The sequence below is a fragment of the Papaver somniferum genome, chromosome 3 (assembly GCF_003573695.1).
Source record: "Papaver somniferum cultivar HN1 chromosome 3, ASM357369v1, whole genome shotgun sequence".
NCBI classification, from domain to species: domain Eukaryota; kingdom Viridiplantae; phylum Streptophyta; class Magnoliopsida; order Ranunculales; family Papaveraceae; genus Papaver; species Papaver somniferum.
In genome coordinates, this window is record NC_039360.1 from 188,368,647 (window position 1) to 188,386,506 (window position 17,860).

General features: G+C 36.3%; 1 protein-coding gene across 2 annotated transcripts; it reads left to right on the forward strand.

Annotated features, from left to right (window-relative positions):
- The first annotated feature begins 12,848 nt into the window (after positions 1–12,848).
- On the forward strand, positions 12,849–17,638 carry LOC113358296 (UBX domain-containing protein 1-like). Of its 2 annotated transcripts, none has more exons than XM_026601822.1 (11): positions 12,849–13,286; positions 13,863–13,958; positions 14,136–14,212; positions 14,852–14,931; positions 15,098–15,158; positions 15,292–15,359; positions 15,504–15,585; positions 16,188–16,274; positions 16,371–16,448; positions 16,738–16,857; positions 16,976–17,118. In XM_026601822.1, the coding sequence occupies exons 1-11, from the start codon at positions 12,968–12,970 to the stop codon at positions 17,051–17,053; spliced, it is 1,146 nt and encodes a 381-aa protein (XP_026457607.1). In that variant the 5' UTR covers positions 12,849–12,967; the 3' UTR covers positions 17,054–17,118. The 2 variants fall into 2 exon arrangements, with proteins under 2 accessions (XP_026457607.1, XP_026457606.1); XM_026601821.1 differs by having other exon boundaries at positions 12,852–13,286; positions 17,102–17,638.
- The last annotated feature ends 222 nt before the right edge of the window (positions 17,639–17,860 follow it).

A 17,860-nucleotide genomic window follows, 5' to 3' on the forward strand; every position in this document is an offset into this window, starting at 1 on the left:
TTCACCATAACTAGTTCAAGTGACTCAAATGAACTAGTTAGAGAGTTGTTCAATTTCAAGGAAATCTTATGTAACTACACAATACACAATTGAAGCAAAACCGATTTGATTCACTCGAATCGGTTCATGAACTATATAGACACGGTTTGCAATTTGCATTCCTTAGTTTATATAAGAATAATCTCACAAACATAGTTTTTAGATATAACCTACCCAAGTTCACAGACTTTATTCGCAGACATAAGTTCCCGGACGGAGTTCACAAACTCCAGCAGAATTTCTCAGGTCGCGAACTTCCGCCAGTTCGCGGACTGAGTTCGCGGACTTGGCTCACGCCACCATTCCGGTTCTCTTGATCAACAAAGTTCGCAAAGTTTGGTTCAAGGAATAAGGACTTATACATATATGTGTTTCCACAACAACGCGTATATCCTCCAATGGCTATATTATCTAAACTCTTATTTCAATGATTGAAACATTCTTAGAGGACGTTTATATTCTATAGTTGTTATTCACAAACTATTTTTCGTCAAAGTAAGCAATTTCAAAGTGATTGAAACTTGTCATGACTTTCGTCACTAGGTAAATATGAACTTGGCTAAAGCGAAAGCTTACCAACACATATTTCGAGAAATAGATAGGCGAGATAAACTCGGCTCGAAATAGCAAATGTGTATAATCTAAGTTTATATAGCAAAACGACTTTTGTCTCAAGATAGGATATAAATAGACTTTTGAGTGATAGATAAGTTCAATTTTCCACATACCTTTTAGTCGATGAAGATCCACCGGTTCCTTGAGTAGTCCTTCGTCTTGCATAATGATTTCCATGGAGTTCTTGAGCTCAACTACACTATCTATCCTAGTCCGAGACCTTAGCTATAGTAGACTAGAAATCAAGACTTATAGTTTTAATCACTAACATTGACAAACATGCTTGAGATAGCAACGCATGCGAGTTCAACCGAGAAATGCTCTAACACATAGTACACAAATTAGTACAGAACTAAGCAGTAAGATACGAGTAACTTAAACAGATTTCTAACTGTCGAAGCCGTAAAGCACGACTATCATGACCCCACTAAATTCATACGTTATTTTGATCCGACTAACTAAAGTTAAAAACGACTAACTTTAAATACAAATGTCAAATCCAAAAAGTTCATGGGGCTACGACTGGGGCTGTAGATCTCGTTTAATTTGACTTGATCAATAGAACACGGGCCCCAGATAATACAACCTATTTTGAGCTTGCAGTATGGCACACAAAAATCCAAATTTAAATTAATTAGTTCTATTATTTTTTGAATCGAATAATAAAAATTAAAGACTCCACAGTTTAAGTTATATTAGGAAACCGGGTTCCTTAATCGGAGAAATTACTACAATTTTAATTATATGAAAATATTGATTTTCTTAACTAGGCTTCTTTGTAACCTTAAAATAAAAAGCAAAATCTTGTATTCAGGACATCTATCAAAAAAACTTTTGCAATTTGAAGTACAAAACTCCCAAGGTAGGTTTGAGATCATTCTTTTGTGTTATAGTTATTATATTTTAACCCGTTGTCTAAAAATTTACTTATTACGAGATCATGTTTGCACTATTATGCAATTGAGTTTTATGAATCTAAAAAAGATAGGATTAAATATCACCACAATAGGATCATATAAATGTAAAACGGAAAGAAAAGACAAAAATACGAGCTGTCAAAGTTTAGACAGTATCATAAAGAGTAGTAGTATCTTCAATAAATTAATAATAACATATGGAATATCATTGAAGATCGAAGTATTTTGTCCTCTTTTTCCCAGTGATCGTTGGTTATAAATTGAAATAATGTTTAAGTTACAAATTGAGCATGCTCATATACCAATTGCTTTTAGCTAAACTATGAGCTTAGACGTATTGATGCATCAGTGTCAAGTTGTTGTACTCCCTTCACTCTACTACATGTCCTTTATGTAGATCTTGCTTTAGCTTGAAAGTTGATCCATATAAATGGAGTGAACTTGGCGTGAGTCGAACACGCATCATCTGACATGGAGTCAGTCATGCTTCCATTGCACCACAAGTTCAACATTGGAAGAAAATTACATGATTTAAACTACAAGCATGATTTAAACTACAAGCATGATTATACTTATCCAAGGAAATGTTGTCAACAATAGGAGTTGAAAGGATAAACAACAGTAGTTGATCCCATAAAAAATTGGGTCAATAACAGGAATTGATCCAATAAATGGGATCAACAACAGTAGTTGATCCCACAAAAAATTGGGTCAACAACAGGAGTTGATCCCATAAATGGATCAACAGCCGTAGTTGATCCATAAAAATTGGGTCAACAACAACAATTGATCCCATAAAAACATATAAACAACAACAATTGATCATCACCTGTAGATTCATAAACAACAACAACTTCATAAACATATACAAACTCCATTACAACATGAAAAAGCTAATCCATAGTGTGTAATAGTGGGACTAGTGAAGGAGTTACCATTTGTTTGTTGAAACAACAATTCATTATACAATTGAAACAATCATGGATTGAAATGCATACATTCTCCATCGCCACCGTCACCACCATCATTCTAATCATAGATCTGATATTTTTCTCCTCATGCTCCGCCATCACCACCACTGTCGTCATCATCTAATAGAATAAAGATTTTATATCTTCCTCCACCACTGCCATGACCATTACCTCTATCATCGTCGCCATCATCAACAACAACACCTGGCGGAACAAAGAACAAATATCGTACTCCACCACCACCATCGCCGCCACCACCATCATCATAATCAGCTAATAAAATAGATATTTATGAAATTCAGTAAGAAAAAAGATCTGATATCCTCCACCACCAACGTCATCACCATTAACGAAGGTAAAGAAAACAAGGAGAAACGGCGGTGATGGTAGCGGCTATTTTTGGGAGGAAAAACAAAGTGAAACTTTACATCTGAAATTAAATTTAAAGGAAAGATGTTTTTGTAAATCTTATCACGGATATTTTTGGTATTAAAATATAATTATTTCCTTCTAGAAAAGGGAGAGACATTATTATTGTTAGGACTCATGGGAGGGATAATTATGAAGGCCCATTAAAAGGGAGGATATTAATAATATGATTTCAGGTGATTTTTCTCTGCTGTGGTTAAATGCTGAACAAAGCTCCATTCTTAGAGCTTCTGGGCCCACGGAAGTATATTTCAACCAATAGAATTTTTTGGTTTTTTGCACCCGTCTTTGTTTTTTCTACACCACCCGATTTGTATTCCAAGTGAGTGCTCCATGCTTACCTATCAACATGATTCTATGCATACTTCAACAATTCTATGTTTTTTTCGTTTATTTATTTTTTCTTGCGCCTCGTCGCTTTTTCTTCTCCTCACCGTTTCTTTTCCATTCTCTTTGTTTATCTGCTTCCGTTTCTTCTCTTTCTTTTGTCATTCCCTCACTTTTTGTTCCTGTAATTTCTATTTCGTTTATAATTTGATTGATTAGTTTTCTTTGATTTTGCAGATATCGGTTTTAGATCGTCGAAAAGGAAACTATATAGCGAAAGAGAAAAATCAATATAATTTTGTTTACAAAAAGGACTGCCGCAGGTATGTTTACCTATTACAGTCTCGGGTTTTCACATAACCTAGCCGAAACCCAGATTTCTCTACTGTGATAACAATATGGATATTAGTTAACTCAAAACCCTAATCTCCATTATTCTGATAACCAAGAATCACAACTGCTGAAGGTAACGTGGTGCAGATGTCAAGCCGACACCATCTATATCAAGAGTTAAATCCTGTTATCATTGATATTTATGTCAAAAACATAATAGTCCTGGGTAAAAACAACTAATAATAACTAGAGTCTAGCGATCAGGTTATTATTGGTGCTTTCTCTTTTGCTTTTTTAAACAATAAGAGGAAAGCGTCTAATGTTCGATCCCCATGAGAGTTAAGGTTTGCTTCAACTTTTGTTATTTGATTCTTGATTTATTGTAGGTCAGGCTTTTTTTAAGTCAAAGCAAACATGCTAGGTTTGCGTGTGATCTAATACATAAGCTAACCTACTTTGCATCTCTGCAGGTACAAACCGACATTTCATACATTAAAGAGGACAAGGGAAAAATACTCTTACTTAGTAGTCAAAAACAGGTATTGTTGGATTGGTCGTGATGAGTATATACAGTTTCTTATATTTACATTAATCCAACCATAGGTGTCGTATTCAGAACCCTTCATTTTTCAGCCAGCCGTGTTGCTTCATTATAGCATGAATTCAATGTATTATAATTTCCATGTTTTCCGGGTGCTTCAACAACGGCGTGATGACGGCATGGGATAGCGCTGTTGTAGAACCATACATATCTTTTTTGAAGAATTTTAACAACTAAATCTGTATCTGATGGTAAACTTCATCCCTTTAATTTTGTATGGGACAGATTATTTTTGTAACACTGTTTATAATTTCTTTTGAGTAGGCTCCGTAAGACAATGAGGGCAAGGGAAAGAAACAACTACCAAAACTATTTGTACATTGATTTCTAGCTGATATTTGGATTTAGTGGTATATCCTTCTTATCATTTCAAAGTACTTCTGTTTGCAAGAGGACACGTTCTCATAATGATAAAGATGATAGAGAATGTTTTAATGTGGTAACTAAAACAGTGTTTGTTCTCATCTTTTCTACTGAAAGTGATTCATTTTTAAGCATCCAAATTCATCATTATAAGAGGATATTGATTTTTTGGAGGCAGGAAGACCAAATACTAAAGCTTATTCATGCAAAAATGTTTTACTTTCCTATAAATAGACGATGCTTATTCATACGGCAAATATAAAGTTGGTCAGTGGCCCCATTTTTTTCAATGTCTTCTTTATATTATTTGTAGGGATTTAGAGGGTTAGATCCGTGTTTCTGACTGAATCTACTTGCTCAATTGCAAGTGAGGCTATCATGGAGTGTAAGGATGCAAGATATAAGCCATTTTAACTCTTTGTGTATTTGTTATTTGGGTACTGCAGTCCCAACGTGTTTGTGGCGCATGGGAGGGTGATAGGTATCGGCAGGATGAAGAAGCTCTCTTTTATGTTTGATAATGAGGAGTAATAATGCGAAGGGGGATCAGAGGGACATAGGCATGCTACACCGTTGTACAGAAAAGCAAATCTTAAGGTAGAAACTAAGCCGAATTGACACGTGCTGACGTTGAATTTGCATATCATGCTAAGTAAATGCTCTTACCAGAGTGCAAGTGTATATAAAACTGTGTGTTTGACGTGCCATGCACATGTACTCCGTGTAGAATATGAAGATTTCCCTGACCATATATATTGTCTTAAAATCCCTGAACATATATAATGCAGAAGGATATCATTGTCCACATTCCTGAGATTCTTACCAAGAAAATTCACGCAACCAATCATTTATGATAGTAGCGCTCGGTGTACTGGAAACTTGGTTTAGAGGCGGGTGGGTACTTGAGGTATGTCAGGAATCACAACTCCAATATCTTTTTACAGCTAAACAACCAAAATCACGTGGTGGATGTTATGTAAGAGATCGATAAACATTCACCGGTATAAATAATAGAGGGGCATCTAAATCGAGCAAAAAAAAAGGTTCAATTGCTTAATTAAGAAAACGCTTTCATTGTATGCCTTTGGAAGCGCAAGATCTAGTATTTTCAATTTCCGCTAAATATTTTTCTATATATGTCATTCCGAATACGGACGAATAACTAACCATTGACAGGATTTTGGCCATATTCGAGTTCCCTCTAATATTCGAACTTTTGCCGTCCTGAAGTCTCCTTCCCGAATTGGTAATGGGTATATTAATTATATGTCTCTACTTTTAATTCTTTACAAATATATTCTTATGCAACAATAAATATGTCCCTCCTTTTTTAATAACCTTATCCATTTAATATTAGATTACCTTAATACCTTCACCCATATAATATTTTTTCTTCATTTCAAAATGGAACAAATTTCTTCCACTACCACTTTACCACCACCACTAGCATCACCACCACCACCACCAACACCAACATTCAACTACCATTCCACCACCACCGTTCAACAACCACCACCTACCAACCGCCACCATCACTAATATTTCACCACCACTCCTTCACCACCACCAGTCCTCCACCACCACTAGTCTGTTGCCGCCAACACCACTAGTTAGTCGCCGTCGCCGCCGCCACCACCGTCACCGCCGCCACCACTGGTTCAAATATTTTTGTATCAACAACAATAGTTGATCCAAATAAAAATAGAACCAAAAGTAGAAGTTTATCTAGTTTAGGGGATCAACAACGATAATTGATCCAAGAAAAAAGGATAAACAGTAGAAGTTGATCCAATTTTAGTGGATCAACAATGGAAGTTGATCCATGTAAAATTGGATCAACAATGAAAGTTGATCCATGTCAAATTGAGTGAACTTGGCGTGAGTCGAACACGCATCATCTGACATGGAGTCAGTCATGCTACCATTGCACCACAAGTTCAACATTGGAAGAAATTTACATGATTTAAACTATAAAGCATGATTTAAACTACAAGCATAATTATACTTATCCAATGAAATATCGTCAACAATAGGAGTTCAAAGGATCAACAATAGTAGTTGATCCCATATAGATGGATCAACAACCATAGTTGATCCAATAAAAAATTGGGTCAACAACAGGAGTTTATCCCACAAAATGGATCAACAACAACAATTGATCCCATAAAAACATATAAACAACAACAAATTGATCATTACATGTAGCTTCATAAACACCAACAGCTCCAAGACCAGCTTCAAAACCAATCTCGACAATTACAACAACCAGAACCACCATTCTACTACTATTTCCATGAATAATTTCTCATTCGTACCTCTCCACCATTGCCGTCACCAACAAATCACACATCTCCAGCACCACCACCACCACCACCACCAAAACAACCAGAACCAAAATCCAACACCAATTTCATCATTCCAACCAAAACCATCATACTTGATCCAATAAAAAATTGGGTCAACAACAGGAGTTGATCCAAAATATATGGATCAACAACCATAGTTGATCCAAAATCACTACCTGCTTCAACCCAGATAACCACCATATTTCATTCAGCAACATGCTTCAATCTCTGTAACAACAACTCATACCAACACTGCCACCAACAAATCACACATCTCCAGCACCACCACACCAAAACAACCAGAACCAAAATCCAACACCAATTTTATCACTTACAATACCACCAGTACCGAAATAAACATACCTCATCCGCCGTCGCTGCTACACCACCACCATAAATCGTAACCTGAAACAGATCTCGATCTATTTTAATCCGATTTCAAATTCAGTTTTTAGAAGAAGAAGAAGAAAGTGGTCGTAATTGCAGAGGTGGTGGTGGAAATGCTGTTGATGATAGTTCGATTAAATCTGAATCCATTAGCGGCGGAGAAGGTGGTCGTAGTTGCAGAGGTGGTGGTGGTGGAGATGGCTTTTTTAAGAAGAGAAGGAGAAAGTAATTTTCGATCTGGAAAGATGGAGATGTAGATTGTGATTAAGGAGATGGTGGTGGTAGTTATGGTGATGGTACTGGTGGTGTTGGTTGTGGTGGCGTCGGAGATGGTAGTGGTGGCGGCAGCCATGATAAACTGTGTTGCTCGTTTTTTCATCCGAAGTGAAGAAGAAGAAGAGTATATAACGCATAAAAGCTTAAAAATGGAAACACATGAAAATAAGGGTCTGTTTGGCAGCTTGGATATGAAAAACGTTATCCTGGTAAGGGTATTCCTTGGTTTATCCAAGGCTATCATGGTAATGGTTATTTTAAATGGTGTTTGTTTTCCACATTGGGTTAATGTAATATGTTGTTTGTCATCAGACTTGTATATAAGCTAAATTAACTAATTAAAAATAAATAAAAACTAAACCATATAGATTGATGGTTTTGAGCATAAGAAAAATTTAAATAAGAAAAGTAGTTATAAAAATAACTGTCTAACCCAGAAAAGGATTAAGGTATTACAGGTTTTACATGGAATTCAAAAACCCCACCTTTTTAGCCTCCTAAAATTTAGGTAGGATACACTATTCTTATCTTGGTATGGAATAAGCACCCACACAAACACAATATACCGTTATTTAAGGGATAACCCAACCTAGGTTAGGATATCAAAGCTGCCAAACACGACCTAAATCTTTTAGATAAAATTTCAATTTTGCCATCAGGAATATATTTATTGTGTGATAAGGATAATTGTATAGACCATCAAAAATAGGGACAAAAATTCAATTACCACATTGCTAATTGAGATCTGGATATGAAAGAGGGACCCGGTTGACTGTGGCCGGGAATTCGACACTCGGCCCGTAGACTTAGAGCGACTGCAATGGTATGACTAAACTCAAAGATCAAAGACTAAAAAAAAAGACTAAATATGAGTTTAATTTGTATTGTGACGTTATGGGGAGAAGACCAAATTTGGTCGCGCGTAAAACAGTTTTACGCATGAAGACGGGCGGAAGTATTAGTTACGTTTCATTTCTGGGCGGAATTTTAAATTACGTTTCAAACGGGCGTAAATATAAATTACGTTTGTTATCAAGCTTAAATAAAAATTACGTTTGGTAAGGGGCGGAATCTTAAATTCCGCCCGTTGATCAGACGGATTCCAAATGATTGCTCGAAGAAACGTAAATCTAAATTCCGTCCGAGTTAAACACGGTCACACAGCACGTGTGAGATTAGACGGGCGGAATTTTGGTGTCCGCGTGATGAGTTGTACGGACGGACCTCTTCTGTCCGCGTGATGAATTTGTCAGGCGTAAAAAATTATTACGCCTGAGACGGGCGTAACCAAAATTTCCGTTTCATTACGGTTTAGGGTTATGGGGTACTCTCCTGTCCGTCCGATCAAATCGGGCGTAATCTTAATGAACCGCACCTTCCACCAATACCGCCTCTCCTTCCCAACCACAACCCATCTCTTCTACACGAGGCTTCTTCTTCTCAGTTCATTTTCTTTCTTCCACAGTTCATACACAGTTCATATTCTTGTTTGATTCACGGCTCCTCTTCAGTTCATATTCTTCTTCTCCATTCCCATCTACCAACCGTACAGATACTCTAAAAACTCCACAACAACCCTAAAAACTCCATTATAAGGTATGTATTTTCTACTTTCTTTATTCAATTTGTATAATAATAATATCATGTATTGTATTTTTTGTTCGAATTTATTTCAATTTGTGTAATAATATGCGCAGGTAATGTATTTTTTGTTCGAATTTTTTTAGGGTTTTTACGTTGAAAATTGAATCATACTTTATTACTAATTGGATATTCATATTGGGTTAATCAAATCTTATTAAAATTGGGTTAATCGTAATTTAATTTAATTTTTTGTTTTATTTAATAGTTATAAATATTAATAATTGGATAATTATTTTTTGTTAATTTAGTTACGTGATTTAATTTAATATATTTTTTTGTTAATTTAATTTCGTAATTTAATTTATTTTTTTTTTAATTATAAATAGTTATAAATATAGTTAATTGGATAATTATTTTTTGTTAATTTAGTTACGTGATTTAATTTAATTTATCTTTTTGTTAATTTAGTTTCGTATTTTAATTGAATTTTTTGTTAATTATAAATAGTTATAAATATAGTTAATTGGATAATTATTTTTTTGGTTAAATTTATGTTTATGGAATTTTATGATGTTGAAATTTTGTTCGGTTAAATTTATGTCTATTATGGTTCGTGGATTGGTCTTTTAATTATGAAATTGTATTTAACATGTTTGTGCGTAGAATGAACAAGTTTATATCGAGGTTTAGTGGTCGCCAAAAGACCAACAAGAGACAAAAATCTACCGAACCTGATTACAACTTAATCTCTACCGGTCAAATTGAGGAGGTCGACGTCCCCGGGTTAGGGAGGTTTCCTATAGTGGAAGATGATAAGCCGCACGCTACTGAAGACATTACATTTTCAGACGCACCAACATTTAAGTTTAAACATCGTGGATGTCTGGCATCGGTAATTCATTATTATAAATTTATTTCAATACATTGTCCTAGAGTTAAATATTTGATTGAAAAAGCGGGGTGGGAAAAATTGTTGAACATAGAGTGTAACGTTACCCAACATGCCGTTGTTGATTATATTGTTGAGAGGTTTTGGGATACAACCAACACGTTCCATTTTCCATTTGGTGAGATGGGGTTCACGCCATTAGATTGGGTCATGTTAACTGGACTGAGTATCGGTGATGGTTATGTAGTTCCGTATGATTCGAGCCTATACCAATTTGACTATGTCCGTGAGAAAAGCACCACCGGTGAACTATGTGGTAAACGGTCATTCTTATGACATGCCGTATTATCTAGGTGATGGAATATATCCAGAAATTGCTACTATTATTATGGCGTTTAAACATCCGCTTGGTAGGAAAAAAGAGATATTTTCAGCGATGCAAGAGGGTGCAAGAAAAGACGTAGAGCGGGGATTTGGTGTACTTCAACAACAGTTTGGAATCATCAAACAACCTGCTAGAATGTGGAATCCAGATGTGCTTGCCTATATCATGAAAACGTGTATTATCTTACATAATATGATAGTCGAGGATGAGCTTCTACCCGGTGAATGGCCACATGTTTATGATCATCGTAGCAACCCGACACCGGTTAATATATTAAGAGGCAACAGTGAGGAGTTTTCCCAAATTAGAGCTGAGCAACGACGACGTCATATGCGCAGCAAAGATAGGCATATTCGCTTGCGCGATGACTTAATCGAACATATATGGGCAGAATATGGGAATTAAAAGGTTGGAGACGAGGAAAAAATATTGAAATTAAATGTTGTTTCCCATATGATAAAATTATGTGATTTTATTTTAACGAATAATTTCGAAGAAATGTATTAACTCTATTTCATATACTCATCACTTGGTAAATTAAAGTAAGATGTTACAAAATAAGTTAAAGTTGATTAAATTAAATGAAGATAAAATTAAATCCCAAATATTACATAATAATACGACTAATGACAAAATTAATACATATTAAAACGTAAATAAACTACTAAAACAGCGGTGACTTATTATTAGACTTAATACTTAAGGTTCGAACTATCCCGTTTTGACGATTATAATTGGCTCCTTTTGTCCCGTACTATTAAAGCCTTTCGAAGTTCGAAGTACTCCTTTTGTACATGATCCAATTTGGAAAGATCCATCATCATGATGCGAAATTCATCGTCTGCGACCTCCTTGGCTATTTTAGCCGCATGCTCAGCTTGTTTTTGTGCAAACTCGGCCTTTTTTTGTTCCATCTTGAATCTTGATTGTTCCCGGTAATGAGAATTGAAATTTTCTTGCTGTGTAATAATTATTCCCATCAATTCCTCTTGGCTGTTGGATTTCTCTCGCCCGGTTTTCTTCAATCGTTTAGCTGCTTTTTTTCCCATCTGACGAAGGTATGTATTCTCTATGTCTCCTTTATCTGTGTCGTTACCGGACTCGACTTGAGTGCCATCTTCCTCGGTATTCACGCTACTATCCAAATCGTGCGTCGTATCAAAAACAAAAGTCGATCGACGATTATATTTTATATTTTCTATGACAATTGGGTAGCACTCTTCGGGCCTAAATTTTCTTCCATGATTGCATTCCTTAAACCGTTTGTTTACTTCTTCGAGCTGTTAATGTTTTTAAAAACAATTAGGTTCATGGGCATCTCAATATTAGAAAATAATTGTTTCAAAACAGAGAGAATACTCACGGTCATTTCCGGACCCCATCCCGTATGATATTCACCTTCCACTTCCGCCTGTTTTGCCGAAAACAACGCCACTTCTTTACTTATTCCCTGAAATCGTTTTTGCCAGGAACTCTAAGACCGCTCTGGTTTATCCGGTAAATGAGCTTCAATATCATCCTTGATACGAGTCCACAACGCAATCTCTGATTGATCGGCTCCAACGACGGGATCTTGAGATATTGATAAATGAATTTTACACATCGTGACATCTTCGATTGTCGTAAAATTTGGACCTCTTGCTATTCGTGGTGTTGACATTAAAAACGATTCGATGAAAATTTTCAAAATGATTTGAAATATGGAAAACTATTTTTTCTTCCTGATACTATTTTTTTCTTGCCGAATACAAATGAATGATATGAAAATGTGAAAGGAATTCATGTGGTATATATAGGTATAAAATAAACCCGTTATTAACATTCAATTTCAAACGTTCGAAAAATATAAATATCTTACCAACGGTCAAAAATCTGCTACGCAATCCAACGCCAACGTTCGAAAAATTTATCATTCTAACGTTCGAAAATTTCATTTCATGTTTCATAATTTTTCTCAGGCGTAAAAAAAAAGTCCGTTTGGGAGGGGCGGAATTTTGGTGTCCGCCCCAGACAGGCGGAAATCTGGTGTCCGCCCCAGACAGGCGGAAATTTGGTGTTCGCCTGGCAACGTGCGGAATTCTTCTGTCCGTCTCATCAGGCGTAAATTTATGTTACGCCCGCAACAAACGTAAATTTAAATTCCGCCCCACCAACATACGTAAAGTTGGTTTACGCCCGTTAACAAGCGTAAATTATGTTACGCCCAGCATCAAACGTACTTTAATTTTACGCCCGACTATATCAGAATTTGGGATTTGGTCGCGACCATATTTGGTCTGGAATTTGGTCTTTGGTCCAAATTTGATCTTTACTCCGTCCCACTGTGTTAGGATCTCATCCCATAAATTTGTTTATACTCGCCCACTGTGGATGCTCTCAAAACTATATATATCGACGATTCAGTGATACTTCCAACGAAGCAAGGTATAAATAGTGAGGATCAGAACTTGAAGTTGTTATTAGGGTTTATACAGTTCAATCGGAGTGAATAAAAAATCAATCGTGAATGGCGGGGCTATCTCTACAATGTGGAGATTGTGGAGTACTATTGAAATCCATAGAAGAAGCTCAAGAACACTCTGAATTAACATCTCATTCGAATTTCGCTGAATCTACTGAAGCCGTTCTTAATCTAGTTTGTAGTACTTGTCGAAAACCATGTAGATCTAAAACGGAAAGTGATTTGCATACTAAGCGAACTGGACATACGGATTTTGTTGATAAGACTTTAGAAACTGCAAATCCTATCTCTTTAGAGCTGCCAAAACCTTCTGTTGATTCTGATGGAGTTGCTGGAGCATCTATTAGTAATATGGAGACTGAAGGTGAGGAATTTTATCGCAAATTTCGTTTATATTCTTAGAATATTCAAATTCACTTTTTTCATGATCAAATTCGTAAAATTTAACTTGAGATCAGTGTTTATATAGCGGTTTTGAACGTGGGTTTATAGGAAAATTTGATTATCAGTTGCTTATATCTTATCGATGTTAATTGTATAAAGTTAATTTATGTAGTCAATTTTCTTCTATTTGGTTGAACCTAGGTCAAGGTATATAATGTATACTAGAAATTTGCGTGTAGATAGAAAAGAAGAAGTTCCTCTTGCAACCACACTAGGGTGCACGCTACCTGCATCCTAATTACTCACTTGCTGACATGTATGGTGGTGTGGTGCCCATCCACGAGCCAAGAATCCTCAGCTGGTGCACCCTTCAGGCTGAATGCCATGATTTAAGGGTCGATAGGGCACCACATAGCCATGTGATAGCAAGTGGCATGCAACTAGCATGCACTCTATCTACCTTTGTGTGTGTTAGCATTCTTTTGTTTTCATACTGGACAGCAATGCTCGTATCTCCTTCTGTAATGAGCTAAGACGTTCTATTCTTAACTTGCAGAGATGGTTGCTCCAGAGGTGGACAAGAATTTGCTTGGGGAACTTGAGGCAATGGGATTTCCTATTAACCGAGGAACACGGGCACTTCATTATACTGGTGAGGTCACTCGCAGTACATTATATGCCAAATCTTGATATATATCGTAGAAATGGTTGTCATGTTGGCACCTCTATATATTCTACATATGTCCAAGAGAAGTAACCTTTTTGATGGTTCCCTGAAGGATATTCTTTGAACCAGATATTTAGCTTCTGTTGTTTTGTATTTCCTCAGGTAATGCTAGCCTGGAGGCTGCTGTAAATTGGATTGTGGAACATGAGAATGACACAGATATTGATGAAATTCCCATGGTACGTTGTAGGTTTTCATGATTTGCTAACTGTCTTCCTTATCCACCTACATTTCTTGTGCTCTATTAATCTATAAAAGAAATCTTTTTGTCAATTGATATCTCTTGTGAGATACCATTATCTGCATAATTTGTGTCAAATTTTGCATTAATGCTAGTGTTTCTACGTTTTGTCTAGTTAGAAAATACTTACAGCATGTTCATTTCAAGGAATGGGAGGCTGGGTAATCCAATTCCTAAGGGATGCATCCAATTACTTGAACCGAACGGGGCAAATGAACTCTTTGTAATTAAGAATTTTACTTCCTAGGAATCCAATTCCCTCCAAAATAATAGATTTCCATCGCATTGGTCCAGTAGTGCAATGGATATGGATTCCGAGGTAAAAACAAAGATGATTGAATTACCTCAACCGAACATGAATTTTTACGATTTGAATCGAATTCCTTTGAATCCAATTCCAACAATTGGATTACCCCATAATTGAATTCTTAGGTTTCCAATTCTCCCAACCGAACTAGCTGTTAAGAGGGAATTGAAGTAGTTTCAACATCAATAATTTTCATTTTAAATTATCCGTAGGAAATAAGTGTACATTTTATATAGATTATTTCTCACTCACTCTTTTGGAACTGTTAAGGTACCTGTGAACAGCAAACCCGAGTCTCGCAAGCCATCTCTTACTCCAGAGGAAATGAAAATCAAAGCACAAGAACTAAGGTCCGCCTCTTACTGTTATGGTTTCGTATGTTGTTTGACAGTACAATTGAATTATTTGGTTCTTTGCATATGCTTGCAAAATCAAGTTTGCTCTTTTACGTATTTGTACTCCTAATTTATCAGCCCCTACTGCAAGATTTGTTCACGGTGCTTACTATATTTTCAGAGAACGAGCCCGCAAGAAAAAAGAAGAGGAAGAGAAGAGAATGGAACGAGAAAAGGAGAAGGTACGGTTGCCACTGTTATTTCAATCAAGTTCCGCTCTGTCGAGGCTTGAGCGAACTGCGCTTCTCCAGTTAGAATCTTTAGTAGTGTTGCTCACCAAGAATTTCTTTATGTGATATATTGGTTTAACAACAGGAAAGAATTCGAGCAGGTAAGGAACTCCTTGAAGCAAAGAGAATCGAGGAAGATAACGAAAGAAAACGGTTTGTCTCGATCCTGTGACAGCTTAGTTGAAGTTTTGTGGTTTACTCTCAGTATACTCTTTATGCAATCTTACCAATAAAGTCACACAGTTTAGTTTGTCTTTTTTCTCTCTTTTCTGAAAAAAATGCTTTGTTTTCACACAGTATAATTGCATTGCGAAAAGCAGAGAAGGAAGAAGAGAAAAGAGCTAGGGAAAAAATTCGTCAGAAAGTGGAGGAAGATAAGGTTCGTATAGAATTCTATTTTTCATCTGTCTTGTTATAATTACAGGTCGCAAGTGACCTTCAATCTCACTTCTGAGTATCTAGTCTGCTCTTCGTTTTGTTTGCATGTCATTTTCTTGCATGGAGAAGGTAGTGGGTACTTTGTATTGTACTAAATAACTCCTTTGTCCAACATATTGCAGAGTTATATGTAAGTCAGTTATTTAAATAGAAAAATCAAGTTATGCACCATTAGGTATACCTACATCGGTGTTGTGTATGCATTATTTTTGTACTATTATGGGTTTCACATATTATAGGGTCGTGGCAATAAATTGTGGGCGTTAAAAGTTATTTGGGGTATACTTCATTTAGTTAGGTTTGCCATCAGATTTGTAAACTTAACGAGATAGAGTTGCATTATTCTGGTCAAATGGATTTATTCGGTAGTTGGATGTTGTTGTCTCCATTTAGACTTGCGCAATGGAGTTGTTTGATTACTCCAAATTAAGGCTGTTTGTATAGGTGTTGTTATAGATTCATTGTACAATGATTGAAGCTAAAATCAGTACTTCTCTTACCATTCCATTTTAATGGTTGATTACGAACTTGCGATGTTAACAGGCAGAAAGAAGGCGTAAGCTCGGATTGCCCCCAGAAGACCCTACAGTCTCAAGGCCAGCAGCAGTTCCTGTGGTGGAGGAAAAGAAGGTATAGCTGAGTTTACAGAAATCATATAAATCAAGAAATGATTTCCATGTGAATATTTGACCATCTTCAAAGTTCTAATGCTATTTTACTTTTTAGACTTTTCTTCCTATCAAGCCTGTTACAAAGGTAGAGAAAATGAGGGAGTGGTTGCGAGCTCTGAAGCAAAATCACAAGGTATATTGTGCTCTTTAACTAATGTGTTGGTACATGATATGATAATTCAGAACAGTGTTAGTGAGCTGCTGCCAGGTCACAGTTATATACTTGATAGGACATATACCTTACAATTTGCAATATCACCATCTCTCTCTGAAACCTGAACCGGGAGACCTGAAAACCACTGCACATATATTTTCTGTTCAAGTTCACAGCTTTGGCATTCTCTTTCATTTTTCTGGAATTTTCATTCTGAATTATGTTAATGTTTTTAGTCATGTTGACTTTGTTTTATTTGATGGGGAAGGATGACGATGCGAAAGTTAAGAGAGCATTCCAAACTCTCCTTACCTATGTGGGGAATGTTGCAAAAAATCCAGATGAGGAGAAATTCAGAAAAATTCGACTCACTAATCAATCTTTCCAGGTATGCAACTCCTTGAATAGCTCATTTGTCAATTATATGGATAGGTGAAAATTTCAGAAAATTGCAAACTACGGAGATTATAAATCACTGACCGAAAGATTTGGTTGCCATTGGTTAGTTACCTCAAAAAAGGACCAACCCTTGGATCATATGTAGGGCAGTGAATCCATCATCCACACAGGCACCCTTGGGTTAAACTGCATTGAACTGACTGCAGTTTTATTTCGCTTTTCATTATATACAGGATAGGGTAGGTAGCATGAAAGGAGGAGTTGAATTTCTCGAGGTGTTGGGATTTGAGAAGATTGAAGGGGGAGAGTTTATGTTTCTTTCCAGGGACAAGGTGGACATGGTAGTGTTGAACTCAGCTGGATCGGAGCTCAATTCAGCCATCATTAATCCTTTCTTTGGTGTTCTCTAAGTTAAAGGGAGGGGTATCAACTAGCCGGGTGGAATCAAGGACTTCGGAACTTATTTGGTTTATTTGATTGACAAACTTAGATTTTACTAATCAAAATTGGAATTTATACAGATCCATCTACACAATTTCGCTCAGTTATTTACCAAGTACTTGTTCAAAGATTTGGCCCACATCAAACGCTTATTGAGGTGTCTCCTCGGAACGCTAAAAAACCAGTGTTTGTCTTGTCAAATAAAATTAGCACTGATACTGTTTTGGGTGTTGCTCCAAATACTCTTTTTGTTCTCCTTCCATGACACTGACGTGAGGGAAACCTCTGCGTATATATCTATCTACACCTGTCCTTCAACTGTTGCTACTCTTGCTGTTGTCCAATTTCCGAACGCCATAATTATAAAGTGAAAGGAGGCAATACCAGTTCGTTTACACTCCATTTCTGCATTTGAACCAGATCTGTTAAATACCTAAATGTGTACTAAAGATCAACAATAGAGAACTAGCTCACGAGTCAGAAGCAATTCATGGCTAGGTTTGTGGTTAATATGACTTCCTAAAGATCAACAATAGAGAACTAGCTCACGA